The 22,116-nt window shown below is 54.3% G+C and overlaps 1 protein-coding gene across 3 annotated transcripts in view; it reads left to right on the forward strand.

The window, feature by feature from the left end:
- The window catches only part of Chst8 (carbohydrate sulfotransferase 8), a 134,394-nt gene extending 114,436 nt beyond the window's left edge, over positions 1-19,958 (forward strand). For all 3 annotated transcript variants that reach the window (XM_006985002.4, XM_016003549.3, XM_016003550.3), the window contains exons 3-4: positions 17,956-17,987; positions 18,502-19,958. In XM_006985002.4, the coding sequence (XP_006985064.1) occupies positions 17,956-17,987; positions 18,502-19,593 (1,124 nt within the window). In that variant the 3' untranslated portion in view covers positions 19,594-19,958. The remainder of the gene's footprint in view (positions 1-17,955; positions 17,988-18,501) is intronic.
- The last annotated feature ends 2,158 nt before the right edge of the window (positions 19,959-22,116 follow it).

Below are 22,116 nucleotides of genomic sequence, written 5' to 3' on the forward strand. Positions count from 1 at the left end.
TCTTTACTGTAGGCAGTGACGGGTTCCCAGCTAGCTCTTCCGTGCCTGTTCACCCTGCCTCCTACTTGCTCGGGGTTTGGATACTCAGAGGCCACCTGAGCCCCAGGAGGGAGGGATGTGGGGGTCATCCACACTAACCACAGTCCCTCCGACCTGCCTGCTGCTGGCTGTGTGCAAAGGAACTCACTTCCACCAGGACTCGGCACGTGTGTTGCGTTGCCCACACGTGATCCCCAGCTTCCATCTCCCCAGAGACAGCAGGCCTGAGAGGTTTCGTGTTCTTTGTGCTGTGTGTCCCAAGGAAACGCGCTTAGGTATTCTGTGTCCCCTGACCCACCACGTAATAAGATTCCTTCATCTCTCGTTGTCATGGGAAATATATATTAACTGATTAATATTAATGTGATGGCTGATTAATATTAATATCGGAGGCGATCCATAGTTCCAAGCACCGATGTTGATGAGTGCGGCTGAGCCCAGACAGCTGTCAAGCTGATGGCTCCCCAGGGAGAGGACAGAAGCCGAGGATGACCCCTCCCTCCACTGCTGTTCGTTATGGACACCCTGTCATTAGCCGCGTCCGTCAGGGCCGCCAAGGAAGTGTGTTTGGACTCTGATTGTGGCAATTAAAATCCTTGCCATCCAAGACAGCACATTTTATCATTTAAATAACATTTTACATTCTCCTAACATATTTCGCCAGCAACATTGTTAAGTTCGGTGATAAAAGGTTATTTTTTGCTTTTGAAGTTGAAATACGTTACCATTATCCCTTATCTGCCTGGAATTAGGAAGGTTTTCCGAACTTGATGTTCAGAAGGTTTCATTATCAAAATTTGCCAGACTTTACAAAGCAAACAGCACCTCTCCTTTTTCTACCTGTTTTAATCAAAGATGGATGGAAGCTTTGTATTCTGACGTGGGGGGTGTTTGCAGAGGAGAAGGACAGTGATGTCCTTCCCAGGAGCCAGGCTTCTATACTGAGAGCTCACGCAGGCCAGTGGGGACCCGAGCTCCCCTTTCTTTAGGCACCACTGCCATCCAAGTCCCATGTGCTGGCCCTGAGCATCCTGGAGGCTGGAAAGGTCGAGGGGGTGGGGTGAGCTTCCTGTACTCAGTTCTGTGGGGACACCGCAGCCAGAGGCAGTACCTTCAGCCAGGAGAAGGAGACCAGAGCCTGCCTGTGGCTGGATAGTCAGCGCCACATGCGGGCCCCAGCTGTCTGGCCTTCTGCTACCCGCCCTGGCTGGGGCTCCATCTGAAATCTTTTTCTTAAAACTTGGAACCATCCATCTCCATCCCTCACCATCGCCATCAACATACCATGCACACACTGTCACACCTACACACACATGCACACGCACACTCGTGCGCGCGCGCACACACACACACGCACACACGCCCCCATGTGCCTCCATGTACCATCCTCACCATCCCACCTGCCATCAACATGCTGTCATGGGCTTCTCCCCATTATCTGTGTTTCCCTGCGTCTGACATGGGTAACCTGAGCTCCTCAGCACCTCCTGGTGAAGTGCCCCCTGATCCAGGGCCAGCACCTCACTGTATTTTCTGACAAATACTGCCCAGAAACAAAAGAGAAAAGATTGCCTTGAGTTCACAGTCCAGGAGACTTCGCTCCATCTAGAGGAAAGGCACAACATACCACAGCAACCGTCTGTGGCAGCAGGAGTGTGAGGCAGTGCCTGTTCACATCATGGGAGACCAGGAAACAGAGGAAACAGGTCAGAACCAGGGCGGTATAACATCCAAAAGCCTACCCCTCATGGTCTGCATCCGCCAGCCGTGACCTAACTCCCTAAAGCCTGCAAAATATAGCATTATCTGATCAGGAACAAGCACCACAAACATGAGCCTGTGTGAGACATTTCAGATTCACATCCGAACACACACGCCTTGTAATGGATAACTGTCCCCAGTGCCCGACACCCCTGGGTCATCCTGGACTGGGTCCTCTTATGGGCACCCTGACCTTGCTGTGATATTCTAGGCCACGGGAGTCTTCCACGGGTAAATCCAGCAGCTGTGCTATGCATGGCTAAGTCAGGTTTAGCCTGTAACTGGACCCCAATTGTTCCTCTCTCCCGTCCACTTTCCCTCTATCTTGCCGCCAGGATGAGGATTAGTTCTACCCATGAGGAGGTACATACTCTCCCAGACTTCTGGCCAGAGACCGCTGGGTTCTCTCCAGAGCTGTCACGAAGTGAACCTTGAAGTTGACCTCGGCTCCTCGGGGCTCTCGATCTGCAGGGCAAGGGCCTAGTTTCCAAGGAGCATTTTCTGCCCATCATTTGAGACGGAAGTCAGCCTAGGGCCACCCTGTCTGCAGCCTGTCACTCTCCCAGGGAGCTCAGTCCTGCAGAGCCATCTAGCCTGGCCCGGCTCTGCATCTCTCACTCAGGGATACAGTAGGGCATATGGCTCAGGATGCCATCATCAACCATCCATCACTACAAGCTACTCCTTGGAGCTCAGGGGATTTCTGGTTTCTCTAAATCCTTCTCTGAAATCCTTTCTCCCGAAAGACTCAAGCATCAGAAGCCCTCTGGTGCCCCAGCCAAACTAGCTGCTACCTGATACCACCGGTGTCCGGTGGTCACCCTGTGACTCATGCACATTGCTACCCAGCAGCCCCACTCCCACCCTCAGTACCCCAGTCTGCTCCCAAACAAACAGCAAACACGCTAGTCGCAGCTGGAAGCATCCTTGGCGTGATTTATTGCCATCGTTCCAATATTTTGTTTGGAGCAGTAAACCTTTGGATATAAATCAAGTCATTAGAAGGAATGACGTTTAATCCTGCAGAAGGTGCCTCGATGGGCAAAGCAGCTCAAAAGTCATTAATTCTTGAGTGGATGGCCCACCTACCCCCTCCTCAACCCTCACCACACCCAGGTGTGGAAGGCCAAAGACGCAGCCTAGCCGCTTTTGTTTCCTTGAGTGGCATGTGTCACGACCACAAAGAAAGACCCCAGATATCTGCTTGGTGAGCTCCTCTAGGGTCTTCCTTTCTCCAGAAACACAGCCAGGAGGGACCACCTCTGTGCCTGTCACTTCATCCTTAGAGCAGCTGTGATGGTTAGATTTCACAGGAGCCCAGAGAAGAGCTCAGATTATCTTTAAGTGTCTCTTCATAGTGACCTCAGCCACCCTACGCGTGGTCATTACATGACGACCAAGTGCTATTTGCCAGGTCTGAATGTCCAACCCCAGTGCACTCAAGGCAAAGAAAGGGTGAGCTGTGGGAGGAACATTCAGTTGCCCCCCTACCCCAACCCAGCCAGACACTGGAATCAAGGTCCCTGCACACCCCGTCTCCCCACATGGAACTGGGGATAGAGCTGGGAACATCTTCGTTGAGGGAGTTCCTGAGAAGACTGCCAGATTCTAAGTGTGGACGTTCTGGATGACAGTCTATTGTTCTTGTTTGTGCTGGGTCAGTGCTAATGAGGGTGACATGTGACAATGTTGCTGGCTGTCACAGGGCTGGATTGTGTGGTTTCTCTGCTGCCTCCAAAGCTGAGGTGGGAGGTGGGCATGGTGGCTCATGTCTGTAATCCCAGCACTCAAGAGGTTGATCCATAAGTTTGAAGGTAGCCTGGGCTACAGAGTGAGTCTGCCCCCCTAAAAATAGATAGATGATAGATGGATGGATGGATGGGTGGATGGATGGATGGATGGATGGATGGATGGATGGATGGATGGATGGATAGGTAGGGGGAGAGAGGCGGGAGGGAGGGAGGGAGAGACAGAGAGGATAAAATAGAAGAATGAAATCAAGCCGGGGTGTACAGTCCCAAACTGGATAATGGGTACTATTTGTACCCAGCCTCTACTGTTTATAGATAAAGAGTTCTGCATTCAGGCAGTATTCAGATCTGCATCCAGGTTTGGGGTAACCCAACATCAGTCTTCAGGCTTACTGATTCCTTCATCCCTGACAGAATTGCTCTGTGGAGGATCGGACTGTTTGTTGGAGGCTCCCCTCCCCCTCCTCATGCTCGCCCCGACTCACCAAGCCTTCCATTATTCAACAGAATCTCCCCTCCCGACTCCTCTCCTCCTGAGTTCATGACCTGTCATTTCCCATCCACACCATGACGTCAGCCCTAATCCACTTCCACCTCCCTCTTCCGTCACTCACATCAGGCTGAGGCGCCCCAAGCATGACCTCTGAGTATGTAGCCCTTAGAAACCCGTTTGTTACTTTCTTAGCCTTGTAGTCTGGGCCCGAGGAACAGTCAACTGTCTTGGCCCGGGTCCAACAGTGCTGGGGCCTGTGGGGCTGACGTGAGTGCAGGGTGTGTGGAGCGCTGCTGACATGGCTGCTCTTCGCTGCCTGGGATGGTCTGGGCCTAGATGCCCGGTTGGTTCACTTATCCCACGGGCCGGACGAGGTTTCCAGGGAGACAACTCCAGAGAACTGCATACAGTGAGCTGGGCTGGGCAGAGCAAAGGCCGGCCATCACAAAAGCAGAGGTAGGCTCTTGCCGGACACACAGGGAAGGTGGTGTCTCCATAGGCAGCCGCCCCAAGCCCAGTGTTCAGATCTGTATTCTGAGGTCTTGCCTGCTCTCCTGCACATTCAGACCAGAGGCCTCCTGCCTGACTCTTGCTGCAGTCCTTGGCTGCACCTGACTCCAAGTAAAGGCATTTCCTTGCAAATGTGCACTGTAGCTATTATCAGGGAACAGCTATGCCGGGCCCTCCCTGCCTCCCTGTCTCCCCCGGAGTGGTCCGGGGACCTCTTGGCCTTGTCTTAGCAATCCAGTCTGTCACTGGGCACCAGCATGACCTTCACAAGACAGAGGTTCCAGTGTTCAAATGCTGGATGCATGGGAGGGCCCTGGTAGTGTAGCTTCCTACCCATCCTGCTGGAGTCAGGACGGGGAGATTCGGGGTCACCTCTGGACAAAGTCAGTGCTCAGTGTTGGCCACCAGTACACAGCCACCGAGGATCAGAGCACCCACCCCTGAGCCCCTGGAAAGGCCCCGGGTGATTCTAAGAGTGCCATGGGGTGGGGTGCCTCCCTCAGGACAGAGTGGCCCGTAAGGGACGAGACCCACTTTAAAGAAGCATGCACTAAGATGGATTTGCTTTTGTGGCTCTTCAGGGTATCACAGACAGCAGCTGTGACAGGTCTGACAGCCACAGGCCAGCTCAGTAATTGACGCTGCCACCAGAACGACACATCCAGAGGCCAGCCAGAGCTGGAAAGATCATTATCTTCCGGTCAGGCCACTGCAGTAATGAGGCTGCCCCATGGACTGCCTCTGAAGGCCAGTAAGGGAGACAGTGAACACACCTGTCCTTGAGTGGCCAACACGGTCTGGGCCAGCTGATGCCGGGGTCACCCTGCAGCCTCTCCATGGGGCCCCCTCAGGCTCCAGGTCCTAGGCGATCCCCTTGTTTTTATTCCCTGGGACTCTATAGCAGGGGTTCACTATTGTTTAAACCAAACTTAGCCCATCCTGCTGAGGTCATGGGAGAGCGGTCACCAGGGACCCTGTCCTGTGAGCAGTCCCATCCACCCAACTTGGTTTGATTTTTGCTTTGGGTTCTTTCACACAGTCCCATGGAGCTGGCCCCGGAACCCACTATGTAGCTGAGGTTACCCCGTTACCCTGCCCCCGCTTCCCAAGTACTAAGATGATAGGTGTGTGACATCACACCCAGCTCCATCTTCCCGTGGGATCCACCACTGGGAACAGCCCTGCGCAGCTGTGAATCCCAGGCCCGGCGCCTCCATCCTGTTTCCCTGACCCTCCTGTCACTCTGGTAAGAGCTAGTTACACACACACACACACACACACACACACACACACACACACACACACACCACACCACACCAGAGCACCATCGAGAAATGGGCTCCTGGACATGAATGCCTGTTTTACACACACACACACACACACACACACACACACACACACACACACACACGCACACACACACCAGAGCACCATCGAAAAATGGGCTCCTGGACATGAATGCCTGTCCAGCCCCAGCTCGTCCCCTCCTTCCCCATGCTTCCTGCCCTTACACTTGGGAAGCCCATAAGCACCCCAAACTCTAGTGGGACTTGTTCCCTCTCAACAAAAACACACCAGAGTCCAATTTAACACCCAAGCCAGAAGCCAGAAGCTGCCTCTCTCCACTCCCAGCCACCCTCCATGTCCTGCTGGTACCCATGTGCGTCGGAGCCAGCTTTGACCAGCCCAAGAGGGCCTTCCTCCACCGGAGGAAGTTTTTGAATGTTGGCCCCCTCAACCTCTCCTTTCCCACTTCCTTTTTTCTTTCTTTTTTCTTTTTCTTTCTTTCTTTTTTCTTTTTTTAATGGTGGCACACAGGCCTTTAATCCTAGCATTCCAGAGGCAGAGATCTGTCTGGATCTCTGTGAGTTCAAAGCCACACTGGAAACAGCCAGGCGTGGTAACAAGAGCCTTTAATGCCAGGAAGTGATGGCAGGAAGCAGAAAGGTATTTAAGGCGTGAGGACGAGGAACCCCACTTTCTTTTACTATCCATCCTTTGGGCCAGGCCTCGGGTGCCTCTCCTGGTCAGGGCGGCTTTGCCTGGGGGATCTTGCTCTTCTGTTTCCAGCCCTCATCACACAGTGACCCTTGAGTTCACAACCCACCAGAGCTGAGGTTTGAACCCTGGGGGAGAGTCTGGTGCCGGCTGCAGCCTCCGGTCCTCCAAGCACATGTAGATTCGCTTATCCCTGCTTCCCTCCTAACTGGGCTGAAGACTCCGTGAGTTCAACTGAACTGTCTCTTTCCTGGCTAAGACACCGTCCCCAATGGCAGCACACAGCCTGGCCCGTCTAGGCACTCAGTCCACGTTGAGTGGGGAGCACATGGTGGTGACTAGCATGGCGCTCTGATGGGGTGGCCAGAGGGCCAGCTGTCTGAGGGGCTGCCAGTGTGCGAGGCAGAAATAGGCGCTCCAGGGGCCACGTGGTGTCCCCTGTGGGCGTCATGAAGTTTCTTCCTGCTTACCTGTCTTCCAGGTGGGCATTCAAGAGCACCTGAAGGACAGACAGGGCACACCTTGTGCTAAGCCATGTGTGTAGACTCTGAGACCAGCAGGGATGTGAACTCAGGTGCCCCCTACCCTGCATATGCCACATCACATCGCAGAAAGCTCACTGTGTGGAGAACACGTGTACAGTGTGGCACACCTCTTTGCCATGCATGATATTGGACCGTAAGACATGTGAATGGAATCTCATCAGTACACAAACATGCATGGTGCAGCGACTGTGTGTGTGCTGTGGCCCCACATGTACCCCCCCACCCCCCACCCCCACCCCACACAGTGGGAACCACCTACATACTATAGACAAAGAAGCGCTTTGAAGCTGGCATTCAGGGCCTCTCCCTGTAGCTGGGCGGGGCATCAGGAGGAGTGATATGTTTATGGCTTCCTTCCCCCACCAAGTGATGGGCAGGTGGCTGGTTGTGGGGTCTGGTGGGGCAGCTGCTGGGTCCACAGACCAGCCAAGCGGCTGGCTGGTTGACTGACAGACAGCTTTTACAGGCCAGTCTTTGACAGTTCCGAGGGAATTCACAGCCCAGGCTGAGCTGACAGGGAACTACCCGGTTGAATCCAGAATCCTAATCACAGAGGCAGAGAACGGAATCACTAAACAAAACAAGCAGCAGCCAGATCCGTCAGGCCAGTGCCCATCAGTCAGAGACAGGGAAACCCCTGCTTCCTCCCTCTGCTGATCCTCCCAGAGCCCGGCACCACGGCAGCAGCTGTGCCCAGGAAAGGGACCAGGCATCCCCACACCAGGAGCTGGCTGCTCCAAATGACACCTGCACCCTTGTGGACTTGTACAAATGAGTGCTTTAGCTCATTGTATTGATGAGGGCACAGAAACGGTGAGACGAGCTCAAGGTCACACAGACTCACATTTGTCTCTCTATTCCACCCACCTTACAGTCCCTCACACTCATTCTCCCTTTCCGATATACCGATGCCTCACTAAACGGTGTGACTCATACCCAGGCACCTGGGCCTGATGCCACATACCTGTTATTCCCAACACTCCGGAGGGTGAAGCAAGACGATCATGAGTTTAAGGCCAGCCTGGGCTATACAGCGAGACCCTGTCTCCAATAATTAAGAACGAACTCTCCAGACAACTTTTCTTAGCCATGTCCTGGGATGAGTCCAGACTTACAGATCATTGTACCCTCTGCTGTGGATTCCTGTGTTCCCCAAATTCATGTGTTTGCCAACTTAATCACCAGAGTCATACATGATGGTACTGGGGAGGGAATTAGAGTTTGGTGAGGTCTTGAGGCTAGCCCCATCCCTAGGTAGGATTAGGGCCTTAGTAAAAACAGAAAGAGCGCTTGCCTGGAATCCACCAGCAAGAGGCCGTGGGTATGGCTCAGTAGTGGAGTGCCTGATGGGCTTGTACAAGTCCCAGGGTTCAATCCTTAGAACTGCAAGAAGAAAAGGAGCTGGAGTTCGGAAGAGGGAGAAGCAACCTAGGTTGGCAGCTCCTGCCCCTGCGTGCTCTGCCTGCTGCCAGCCATGCTGCTGGGCTTGCAGCCTTTAGGACCAACAGCAAACTGAACTATGTTTTAGCCGTTACCGAGTCTTGGGTCATTCAGAAAAGGAAGAATGACCACCTGTCATCTGACTGAATTCACTAGGGTCAGGACACCCGGAGGACATCAACCCACAGAAGAGAGGCTCCAGGTTGGAGGATGGACACCACTGCATGCACAGGCTCGGCTGGGCCACCTGGGAATGGCTGTCTGAATCCCACCTCCCACAGAGTGCTCCGGCCAACCACAGAGCCAACTTCAGGGTCCAGGGACAGCTGACATCTGTGTCGGAAACAGCTCCACTAGCCGGAAGCCCCCTCCCCCCACCCACCGCAGCATGCAGCCATGTGGGCACGCACTGCGCCCAGTCCAGGCAATGCCCTGTAATCTAGCAATTTAGTAAATTGAATTTTCCTGTGAACACACGTGAGGATTTAAAGCCTTTTCGTGAGGTTTCTTTCATCCAAATTTGGTGCCTAGAGCCCAGGCTGCTCTCTAATTGCTGAGCACTTGGGTCTTTCACTTTGCATCTAATCTGCATACATTAATGGTCTACCCATGCAGAGTTGCTTGTTCACCCTGAGCTAGTCAGAGGTCCCTGGGAGCAATTCAACCCTCACCCCTGGGCCAGCAGAAACCTCAGGGTCGGAGTGGCCTGGGCTGGTGGGAAGAGAGCCACAGGAAGTGTCCACAAGGCTGCTGCCACAGGAACAGGACCCCAGCCTAGTGTGCCACAGATGGCTGCAGAATACAGCCATCTAGGGGTGTCTGTGTCAAGGAGAGGCAGGACTTCATAGCCACTGAGCCATGAGGGGCAGCAGATCCTTCTGCTTTGGGCTGCCCCATCCACTTGACCACTCAACCTGTCACTCAGACACGCAGGTCCTTCCAGGCCACAGAACTACACTAGAGGAACACTTGGGAAGAGTTGGTGACTCCAGCCAGAACCCTAGCCACTGTCTCAGCTCCCTCCCCACATCTGGTACCAGCACAGCCTGTTAGCATCAGCCTTACCGCAGGCATTTATTGAGCCCCTAGAGTATGCACTAGGCATTGATCCCATCCAACAAAGGCAAGACAAAGCCCCTCCCTAAGGACATCAAACTCCAACACTGTCCTTCAAAAACCCAAAGATCCCCGCCCCACCCCACCCCTGCTGCCAAGATCTAGTCCTCTCCTGCCCTACCCTTAGGACACTCTGCAGACCCATAAAAACATCTCCTGATCCAGGTTGAATTGCAAAGACCTGCCTAGTAGTGTGGGTGGGCCTCACCCAATCAGTGGAAGGCCTCAAAAAGAAAAACGCACGTTATCAAAGAAAGAATTCTGCCTTCAAACAGCTTTTGGCTGGAGCCTCTTCTCTGCCTGTCAGAGAGACAGCCCTGCGTAAGCTCTCATCACCTGACAAACTCCTTAAAATCCCTCTCTCCTTTCTCCCGTTTCTCTTCTTTCCCCACCCTCTCTTGGGCTCTCTCCCCCCTCCCCCTCCCCCTTCCCCTCCCCCCTTTCTCATTCCTTCCTTTCCATGTAGCTACTTCTTGTTGGGTGTGTTTTTCCTCAGAATCCTAGAGAACTGCCCCTCACTCAGGAACCTTCCAAGTTTCCTGTAATATGGGATCTGGCTGCTCGCTCAGGCTTGGCCTCTGAGCCTAGTGGGCAGAGCATGTCCCATTCCCAGGCAGCCTCTTCTGCACCTGGATTTTGGCCTCTAGGCTCAGCTCAGCACTGGTCACATACAGGGCTGCCCTGTGCTCTGGGTCCTGTCCAGAGCAGGTGTCAGGTGTGGGCTTCTCATCAAGAAGTGGAAACCGTGCTGCAGACACTAAAACCTGAGTTGCCCAGGACACCAGTGGCCCTGCTTGTCCTGAGGGGATGTGAGGGGTGGTGAGCGTGGGCTCACTACATGCAATGAGGCTCCCGGGACCCAGACGTAGCCAAGGGGAGCAGTCCAAACCCCAAGGACTTGCCTGGGAAGCCCCAGTATGAGCAAGCATGGGAAGAAGCAGTATGCACAGCTGTGAAGCATCTTCTGCCCAAAGTTCTGGCATATGGAAAAGGGAAGTAGCTCCATTAGAAAATTCCAGAAGATTCAAGAGTCAGGAGTGGACTTGGATCTGGAACCCACCCTCTGCCTCTCCTGGCCCTAACGTCTCCCATCCCAACTCTTCTGTTTTGACTCCTTCTCTGGAGCTCTCCCTCTGTGGACCACAGGGTCCAGAGTGGCAGGACCCTCTCCACCCTGCCCACCGGGACCTGGGTGGCCCAAGCAGCTGTGACCTCAAGTGCGGCACACCTGGTAATGTGGGGTATTTTCAGCCCTCTCTAGGTACTGTGTTCTTTCTCCACCCTGTTGGTGCCAAATGTCTACACAAGCTGACCACAGGGCTGGACACAGTCACCTCCTCCAGCTTTTCCTGAACATTAGGGCCTGGGGTTCAGTATGGAAACCAGAAGATCTCCTTATATCTCTGCAGAGGGTACACATATGATCCCTTTACCCAGAAACCCCACATGCTAGTGAAGATGCTTCCTGACTCTGCCACAGACTCAGACTGCCCCTCCTGATTGTTAAGCTCTGAGAGCCAAGCATGCTGGTACACACCTTTAATCCCAGAGCTTGGGAGGCTGAGATGGGAAGATTGAAGGTTTAAGGTCAGCCTGGGTTGTACAGTGAGACTGTCTCAAAAACACTGTAAAGGAAGGAAAGGAGGAAAGGGGGAGGAAAGAAACCTGGCTGTGAGGGGCTGGGGGTGTGGCTCAGTGGTAGAGCCCCTGCCTAGAATCCCCCAGTGAGGGACTAGAGTGTGGCTCAGTGTTAGAGCACCTGCCTAGAACCCCCCAGTGAGGGGCTGGGGTGTGGCTCAGTGGTAGAGACCCTGCCTAGAATCCCCCAGTGAGGGGCTGGGGTGTGGCTCAGTGGTAGAGACCCTGCCTAGAATCCCCAGTGAGGGGCTGGGGTGTGGCTCAGTGGTAGAGCCCCTGCCTAGAATCCCCCAGTGAGGGGATGGGGTGTGGCTCAGTGGTAGAGCCCCTACCTAGAATCCCCCAGTGAGGGACTGGGGTGTGGCTCAGTGGTAGAGCCCCTGCCTAGAATCCCCCAGTGAGGGGCTGGGGTGTGACTCAGTGGTAGAGCCCCTGCCTAGAATCCCTAGTGAAGGGTTCATCAGTAAAACACTTATGCATAAACCCTGAGTTCCATCCTCAGTTCCACAAAAAGAGAGAGAGAGAGAAGAAAAGAAGACAAAAGGATGAGCCTTACCTATCATCATTGGCCTTTGCTTCCCCTCAGAAGATAACCAGAAAGGTTTTCAGCCAAAATACTGAGAAGAAAAACTCCCAGGCGATCAAGAGTTCAGAGCACGAAGCGCATTTGGCAGTCCCCATAACTCACGCCTTGTTTCTTCTCACGTTGTGTGTTTCTTTGAGTGTCATCTGTCCAGAAAGAGAAGGAACTGCTTATTTCCTGCTGTGCAGAGGGTTGACGTGCCCTTACAGATCTTAACTTCGTACCGAGAGTAGCAAGCAGGTGACCCAGACAATGAGAGCAGAGAGGGGGTGTGGCTGACCTGGAGGGTCTCCTGTCCTGGTGAGGGTAGGGCACAGGTACATGGCAGCATCCACGTCATTGGAAGCAAGAGGGGAGGAGGAATCACAGCTCATGCTACCCAGCAAGTTCACTTCATTGTTGTTTTTCTAGGTTTGAAATCTAAGATGAGCACCCTATTACTGAGCCACACCCCAGCCCCTCACTGGGAGATTGTAGACAGGGCTCTACCACTGAGCCACACCCCAGCCCCTCACTGGGGGATTCTAGGCAGGGGCTCTACCACTGAGCCACACCCCAGCCCCTCACTGGGGGATTCTAGGCAGGGGCTCTACCACTGAGCCACACCCCCAGCCCCTCACTGGGGGATTCTAGGCAGGGCCTCTACCACTGAGCCACACCCCAGCCCCTCACTGGGGGATTCTAGGCAGGGGTTCTACCACTGAGCTACACCCCAGCCCCTCCCTGGAGGATTCTAGGCAGGGGCTCTAACACTGAGCAACACCACCTCAATCCCTCACTGGGAGATTCTAGGCAGGTGCTTTACCACTGAGCCACACCACCCCATCCCCTCACTGGAGGATTCTAGACAGGGGTCCTACCACTGAGCCATACCCCAGCCCCTCACTGGAGGATTCTAGGCAGGGGCTCTACCACTGAACCACACAACCCCAGCTCCTCACTGGGGGACTCTAGGCAGGGGCTCTACCACTGAGCCACACCCCAGCCCCTCACTGGGGGATTCCAGGCAGGGGCTCTACCACTGAACCACACCCCAGCCCCTCACTGGGGGACTCTAGGCAGGGGCTCTACCACTGAGCCACACCCCAGTCCCTCACTGGGGGATTCTAGGCAGGGGCTCTACCACTGAGCCACACCCCAGCCCCTCACTGGGGGATTCTAGGCAGGGGCTCTACCACTGAGCCACACCCCAGACCCTCACTGGGGGATTCTTGGCAGGGGCTCTACCACTGAGCCACACCACCCCAGCCCCTCACTGGGGGATTCTAGGCAGGGGATCTACCACTGAGCCACACCCCAGCCCCTCACTGGGGGATTCTAGGCAGGTGCCTTACCACTGAGCCACACCACCCCAGCCCCTCACTGGGGGATTCTAGGCAGGGGCTCTACCACTGAGCCACGCCCCATCCCCTCACTGGAGGATTCTAGGCAGGGGCTCTACCACTGAGCCACACCCCAGCCCCTGTTTTTCTAAGCTGATTCTGGCTGCACTTGAACTTACTCATTGCCTCCGCCAGCCTTGGACTGGTGCTTCTACTGCCTCAGCCTCTCAAGGGCTAGGATCACCATGCTTCACCATGCCCTGCTGAATTCAGTTTTTATCTAGATTCTGTTTATTTAGAACCTCAGGGATGGGGGGTGTTGGGGTGGCTCTGCTGAAGCCATGGCCTCCCTGTCCTTCAGAGTTGTGTGCTCCTGATGTCAGTCCTGAGGACACATCAGACGCAGTGGTTAGCGGACCCTTCTTGGGTGCTCCATAGAGTTGTCAATGACCCTAAAGCGCAGTGCTTGGGGCATGCACCTGCTCCGGCCTTCAGATACCCTGGTTTCTGGCTCTGGGTCGTCCAGAGCTTCAGTCTTTGTTTAAACGACACATGGGAAAGCCACTGCCTGCATGTGAGATCTGCACCACAGCATCAGGGAGAGTCCCTTGCGTTCCCTTCGTTACGTTTCTCTCTATTCAGAAGTAGCCGTGTGAGAGTCGGGTCCATTGTCACCTAATGAGCTGCCCTGTGTTTAAGGGTTGGCCTTGGACAGCTTTGGGCACACCCCCAGCTCCTCGTGAGATCGGTCCTTTTATCTGTTATTAATTGCAAAATAAAATTTCTCTTTCAAGGGGCCCATTGCTACCAGCTTGGCTTGTTTGGGGTTGTGCCCAGGAGGGAGTCTCCCTTTATCTTGTGCCCTTGGTGCCACAGGACTGGGCATCTGTTGAATGTCGCTGGTGGCCGAGAGGCAGCATGCGCAAGACAGGGTCCTCCTCTCCCCTCTGCACAGCGCCCACAGCCCTAGCAGCCGCAGCCTGACTTTGATGAGTGATGAGGAGCCTCCACAAGTGGCTCGTCAGCCCCACTCCTGGCCAGATTCAGCATGACTCATTTGCTCCGGAAAAGGAATATAAATAAGCACCGTCACACCTTGACAGGTTGACAGGGGTGACAACCAGAGTCAATCCCCGGATCTGAGACGCGGAGGGGGAGAGGTGATTTAGCAGAACCCGCTGCCGTCACCAGAAGAAAATAATTAAAGAACGCCGTGGTGGAGAGGGAAACGGAGCGGCTGCAGCGGGTCCCTTCTGGTGAAGGGATCTGTCATCGCTGGCAGCAGGAGAGGACCCCACACGCCAAAGAGAAATGAACTCTGGAAGCCTGTACCGAAGAGAGGATGGGATGGGGAGGAGGCACGCTGGTGGGGATGGAATGGGCTCAGCTGAGGGGACACTAGACAGGGCTTCACCGCTAAGCCAGTACCCACTGCTCACCCCACTTCTGCACAGAGCTCCCCCCGCCACCAGGAAGGATTGTTTGGAAGCTTTCCCTTGTGTATAGGTGTGTCCTCACATACACACAGACCTGGGGATACCCAGGAAGGTGGAGGCATACCATCCTTTGTCCCAAAGGGGCATTACTTGTACCCAATCCAGCAGAAGAAAGTGATAGTGTGCCCAGGATCTGCCTCTGCTTCCATCTCTTAAGGTTTGGGCGTGAAAGGGCCCCCATGGGCTCCCAACTTGTAGCACGGCTTTGAAGGCCATGGTGCTTTAGGAGGTGGGGCCTGGCAGCGAGAAGTGGTGCACTAAGGGTAGAGCTTTGAGTTTATACCCACTTCTGATTCTGCTCCCCGTCCATCATGTGGGAGGAGTCTACCTGATGCTCCTGTTACCATGACTACCACATGCCTCCCCTGCCATGGTGGACTGAAATCTCTGAGGCTGTGCACCAAAATAAGGCCTTCTTCTCGTTTCTATCAGTGTTCAATCACAGCAGTGAGAACGTTCTTAATACGTTACCTCACTTGGGGATTGAAGAAGGTCCAGAGGTTATGTATGGTAGCCCACACCTACAGACCTAGCAGGGAGATTGAAGCAGGAGGATTGTGAATGTGAGGCCAACTTGGTAAAAGTGAGACCCTGTTTTGGAAAAGAAGATTCTGGAGTCTTGGGAAACAGCTTAGTCAGTTTAATGTTTTCCATGTAAGCATAAGGCCTGGAGTTTTGCTCACAGGCACAGAAGTGAGAAAACCAGGCCTGGAGGTGCTAGGATGTGGATCCCAAGGGCTCCCTGGCCAGTCCATCTAGCTGAAGTGATAAGCACCAGGGTCAGTGAGAGATCCCCGATGAATACGGTGGTCAGAGATGGAGGAAGACTCCAGTGTCAACTTCGGGCCTATACCCACACACACACATACACACACACACACACACACACACACACACACACACACACACACACGCATGCACATACCCACACATGCACACACACACACACACACACACACATGCACATACACACACATGCACACACACACATGCACATACACACATGCACATACCCACACATGCACACACACACACACACACACACACGCACGCACACACACATGCACATACACACACACACATGCACATACCCACACATGCACATACACACACATGTACATACACACATGCACATACACACACACGCACACACACGCACACACGCACGCAGATACACATAAATACACTCACATACACATGAAAAACTGAGGTAGAGAATGGTCGAGGAAAGCACCAAATGTATTGACTAGACATACATGCCCCCTCACAGTGATGGTTCCAGGAAATTCAGGCTCTTTGGGCTTTCCATCCCAGAAGGGGCCTTTGTTGGCCTCCTTGCTTGCTAATGAATGAAGGAGATGTGGGGCACAGCCTCAGACTGGGCACAACAAGATCAAGGTCACAGCACTGAAGCCGAGAAACTGGATCCCACGGAGAGATCCACAGAGTCTGGGTCAGTGACCACCTGGATGCCCCTTCACCCACTTAATACAGCCACTGACCTCGGCCCAACACACAGAGGCGTCAGGGAGTGCTGGCCCCCAGAAGCACTCCTTCCCTGCCAGAAACCATCAGGTATGGCTGGGCACCCGGCCCCCAAATTCTGGCCCTCACTCTGGCTCTCTGCTTGTGGGAAGGGCAGCTGTTGTTCTGATTGTGACCAGCTTTCAGCAAAGTTTCAGAGCACAGATGTCCACTCCAGGACCCAGGAACAGAGTCCCTGACATCTCAGTGGATGGGTGGGATCTGAAGCAGGAGATCCCTTAACATAAAACCTGCCTTCCCAACCAACACACCAAATGGCTTGAAGTGGAATTCCCCATCCTGGCCAAAGTTTTGCCCTGGTTTACCTCTGCCCAGCCTAATGCCTCTGCCCAGCCTAATGTGACCTCTTTGGTGGGTGGAGGGAACATTCCAGAGCTTGACCAATGCTGTGGTTGGTCAAGTGTGGTTGGTTGGATATGAAGTGTCCTCCAACAGGCTTGTTAGGGCTTGAATGTGAAAGGTCCTTCACAGGCTTGGGTGTTTGAGCACTTGGCCACCTGGTGGCGCTGTTTGAGGCTGTGGAATCTTTAGGACCCGTGGCCTAGGTGGCTGATATAGGACTATAGGGGCTGGCTAGAGGATTATACCGAGCCTCGGTTTGGGCCTGAGATCTCTGGTTTCCGGTTGGCCGAGCTCTAACAGTTCACTTCCCAACCACAGACAGAAGTCAAATGGCCGTGCCTCACCCACCACGCATTTGTGAGCTAAAAAATAAATCCCTCTGTATTCTGTCTCAGAAACAACAAAAGTATTAGTACAAGGTTCGTATCTTAGAGCCTTGGTCCCCAGCTCTTGGTCCTGTTTAGGAAGTTCTGAGAACTTTAGGTGGTGAGACCTAGCTTGAAGGAGTGGGTCACTGGAAGTGGGTCTTAGAAGGTATCTTGTCCCAGGCCCCTTCCTGTGTTGCTCGCTCTGTTTTCTGGTCAGCTGTGAGGATAAGAACTCTCCTCTACCACATGATCCCCCCCCCATAATGCTCTGTCCTAGCACATGAGGCCAAGAAACCTCTGTAACAGTGGGCCCTGAATAAGTCTTTCCTCTTAAAAAAAAAAAGATTTATTTATTTTAATTGTCTATTTATGGATGTTTGCTGCATGTATATTTGTGTACCACATGTGTGCTGTACCCATGGAGGCCAGAAGAGGGGGTAGGGTCTCTGGAACTGGAGTTACAGATGGTTGTGAGTCAGTATGTAGTGCTGGGACTTGAACCCAGGTCCTCTGGGAGGGCATATTTCCTCTTTTAATTGGTGTATACCCGGCATTTTGTCATAGCAACCAGAAAAGTAATGAACACAGCCAGTGACAAACAGATCTCTCTCCATCTTCCCCACATCACCAACCAGCACTTGCCTGAGCCTCCGCTCTGCTCACACCTGTAGTGGACACCAGGACCAGCCAGACATGAGCATCAGCCCCCTGTCTAGACCAGGAAGGCCAAAGCTATGACGGGGATGTCAAGGCAAGGGAACCTCCCAGGGATCGTGGAGTGCCTTTCTTCCGTGGGCTGGGTGTGTGCAAGTGTTATCGTACTCAAGTATGGAGCAGGGTATGGAGGCAGGCTGGACCGAGCTTTCTAAAGGGTGCTTTGTGACTTAATGCCAGGGTGGCGTGGAGGGTGGCCTGAGGGGGTCCCGCCTGTTGGGCTGGGCGGGTATGTGGTACTTCCACACTTAACTCCCACTGGTTAACACTTCTCTCTTCTCTGCTGCTCTCCAGGCATGAAGTTCAGCATCAGCACCCAGCAGCATGTAAGTTCTGAGAACCCCCTAAATCGCAGGTGCCTGGGGGAGAAAGACAATTCGGAGCTTAGAGTGAATCCATTCACAGGAAGAAAAACGTGCCAGGTCCTTTCCAAGGGCCTTGGGAACAAAACCCGGGGCTTTGGATCCATGAATTTCTCTTCTCTGTTAGATGGCTCCTTTGGACTATGCTAACAGACAGAGTAAATCTGAGCAAGTCTCCTGCAGGCCACCATTTCCCACCACCCACCCTGGCCAAGCCAAGGTTCCTGGGGGGACTGCACCACCTTGTGGTAGAAATTATGTTTGCAGTTCTGATCACACATTTCCGCAATACCGTGTGACCCCCAGGTCTTAGACCAGAGGCTCACACCATCAGCACCAGCCTGTCCCAACTCCCCTTTCCTGAAGAGAAATTTAAGCCAGAATGGTTAGAGACCCCTGCCATGTAGAGGGCTAGGGTTATGTGGCCCTCCATGCCCAGTTGTCCTAAACATCCTAACCACTTCTCTTCTTGCCCCAGGATGGCCACTTGAGAATACCCACAGAAAGGGTCACTCGAGATTCAACTAGTGGATCCCCAAGAGGCCTCCAACTTCAGGTACCTGACCAGCCTCGACCTCACCCGAAGGCGAAGGCAGCAGGGTCTCCTTTGCGACTCCGGCAGCGCAGGCGGAGACTGCTCATCAAAAAGATGCCAGCTGCAGGGCCCATCCGAGGCATCAACTCGTCTGAGACCTTTGTCCAGCCAAGACCCCACGCCATGGACAGTCGCTGGGCCAGCCTGCATCAGAGCCAGCAGGAGCGCAAGCGTGTGATGCGAGAAGCCTGCGCCAAGTACCGGGCCAGCAGCAGCCGCAGGGCTGTCACTCCACGCCACGTGTCCCGCATCTTCGTGGAGGACCGCCACCGCGTGCTGTACTGCGAGGTGCCCAAGGCGGGATGCTCCAACTGGAAGCGGGTGCTCATGGTGCTTGCAGGGCTGGCCTCATCCACGGCCGATATACAGCACAACACCGTCCACTACGGCAGCGCCCTCAAGCGGCTGGATACTTTCGACCGCCAGGGCATCGTGCACCGTCTCAGTACCTACACCAAGATGCTCTTTGTCCGGGAACCCTTTGAGAGGCTGGTCTCTGCTTTCCGGGACAAGTTTGAGCACCCCAACAGCTACTATCACCCTGTCTTCGGCAAGGCTATCCTGGCCCGCTACCGGGCCAACGCCTCGGGGGAGGCACTGCGGACTGGCTCCGGTGTGCAGTTCCCGGAGTTCATCCAGTACCTGCTGGATGTCCATCGGCCCGTGGGCATGGACATCCACTGGGACCACGTCAGCCGGCTCTGCAGCCCCTGCCTCATCGACTATGACTTCGTGGGCAAGTTCGAGAGCATGGAGGACGATGCCAACTTCTTTCTGCATCTCATCCACGCGCCCGGGAACCTGACCTTCCCGAGGTTCAAGGACAGGCACTCTCAGGAGGCTCGGACCACGTCGAGAATCACCCACCAGTACTTCGCGCAGCTCTCCGGCCTGCAGCGGCAGCGAACCTACGACTTTTACTACATGGATTACCTGATGTTCAACTACTCCAAGCCTTTCTCGGACCTGTACTGAGGGGTGAGGCCTGCTGGTCAGGGGAGGGCCTTGGCTGCCCACTCACCTCCAGGAGCGGAGCTACACCGCGGGCCTCAGACCATGTGAGGTGTGGTGGCTGTGGCCCTAGGTGGGGGAGAGAGGCCCAGACATTGGACCTTGACTCTTGTCCCACACCCGTGTCTCCTCATTGGGTGGGCTGAGCTTGCTTCTGAGTACGGATGCTCCGCGCTCAGCCAAGATGCTGACAGGGAAGCCTGAGGGCCCCAGCGTAAGGGATGTCCTGCATTCCCTTATCCTCTGCCTTGTACCGGACCACGAGGTCTGCTGCTTTTCTATGACCCAGGGGAGGTCTGAATAAAGCACATGGTTTTCAGATCAGTGGTGGCTACTCCATGTCACGCCGTGAAGTCATAGGGACCTTGGCCTATGCTTTGGGGGAGTTTTCGAATTTTAGTTTTTAAATTTAGTTTACTTTTTTTGTTTGTTTGTTTGTTTTTTGTTTTTCGAGACAGGGTTTCTCTTGTGTAGCTTTGCGCCTTTCCTGGAACTCACTTGGTAGCCCAGGCTGGCCTCGAACTCACAGAGATCCGCCTGCCTCTGCCTCCCGAGTGCTGGGATTAAAGGCGTGCGCCACCACCGCCCGGCAAATTTAGTTTACTTTTAATCATATGTGAGTATGGGCACGTGAGTGCAGGTGTCTCTGGCAGCCAGAGGCGTCAGATTCCCCCAAGGCCGTTGTGAGCCTCCTGGAGGCGCTGGCTGGCAAACTCTGGTCTGAGCTACAAGAGCAGTATGAGCTCTTGACTGCTACGCCATGTCTCTGCTTCCTGCTTGTGTTGTTAAAACAGGGTCTTGCTGTGTAGCTCTGGGTTTTGGGGGGATCATTCCTTTCTCCCAACCAGCTGGATCACCTGGGGGCCCTCCTAGAGGGAAGTCCCTGTGGACAGATAGACCTGTCCCCACTGAGGGAGTGGGGTCTCTTGTGTCACGCCTTACAGCAGGCCCTCTGAGGACCGCAAGAACAGAGGCATGCTCCCTGCCAGCTGCCCCCTGGGGCTGCTACTGGGGCCCGTGAGGCACCGAGAACAGCGGTCAGTCCCAGTCTGTATGGTTCTCACAGTGGAGAATGACGCTGTCCCCAGCTTCCTGGACACCTGGCCTAAGCTGACTGAAGCTATAATCTGCACCTCCCTGACCCTGACCATGACCTCTAGCCCTGTCCATTCACCTGACAAAACACTTCAAGGCTGGCACATTACCCGTCCTTGAGGAACCAGCCTTGGGGGAGGGGAAACCGCTCCTTAAGCATATAGTTCCATGGCAGAACTGATTCTGAAATTGTCACAAGCCAGAGTGACGTCAGAAAGGTCCCAGTGGAAGTACTGTGGATGCTTAGAGTGTGGGTGTGACTGGAGCTTCGTGGACTGTCTGTAGGGAGAGGGGCACACTTTGTATTGGGGGCAGATGTCTTTGCCTGTATCGCCAGGTCTGCCAGGAACCTCTGCTTGCCTTTCTGGACGTATCCATGGGGCAATCTGCAGTTCTCCTGGGAGTCGGTTCCTAAAGCTGTTCCTACTGGAGAGGACACTGCTGTTGGATCCCTAGGAAGAGACAACGCTGAGACCTCAGAGCAGTGGACGCTGCTGGACTCCAGCTAGCTTCCACACTGACTGGAGCTAGTCCATCTCCATTTTGCCTCCACTACGGACTCTGGAATCTTCCATGACTGGAACAAGTAGCTGAGGCCACATTCATCCCGGAGCCCTGAGCAAGGGCGAGGCTGCCCTCCGGTTCCAGCTGGAGGTGACCATCTGATAGTGAGGGACCCAGAGGGACAAGGAAGAGGCTAAAATCACAGCCTGAGGGACTTGAGACTCATTTCAGGCAGGTGTTCAAAGGCTCAGAAAGCCAAGAAAGCTGTCCCTCTACCTGAGCCAGAACCAGCTCTAGACCTATGCGAGAGAAGGCAAGAGGGCCTGGCTAACTGTGCGCAGAAGTAGCAGGCCCTGGGCTCCAGCGCTCACAATGCAGAAAGTGTCCATCCCTGGTCATGGGTGCATTTGGCAGAGACTGGGGCAGAGTTTCAAGTATCGACCGCTCGGCCAAAGGACACCTGGAGGTCCAGCTGGGCAGCCTGCCCTGTGGTCTGGTATGCTGCTGCTCAGAGGCAGGCAGGATTGATTGCCTTGGGCCACCACCACAGTGAGGGGGGGAGGGGGGAGAGAGGGAGAGAGAGAGAGGGAGGGACTAAAGATAAAACATGTCACAGGGTCATTTTCCAGGGGCACCCAGGCTTGAGCTGGGCAGACCTACATGCAATGTATCTGTTACCGTTTATAAGGGAGGGAGAGCATGACACAGGGCTGTGACAAGAATCATAGTCCCCACCTTGGTGGCCCCCAGCATGGCCATCAACTGAAGGTCACAGGCCCAGCCCTGAGGTCCTGCCTGGAATTTGCTGCGGTATCTCCAGCCTCCAGCCTCATGGGCTTGTGGGAGACTGTGCAATATAGCCAAGAGTGTGCGTGCGCATGCGTGCAT

The sequence above is a fragment of the Peromyscus maniculatus genome, chromosome 1 (assembly GCF_049852395.1).
Source record: "Peromyscus maniculatus bairdii isolate BWxNUB_F1_BW_parent chromosome 1, HU_Pman_BW_mat_3.1, whole genome shotgun sequence".
Classification (NCBI taxonomy): domain Eukaryota; kingdom Metazoa; phylum Chordata; class Mammalia; order Rodentia; family Cricetidae; genus Peromyscus; species Peromyscus maniculatus.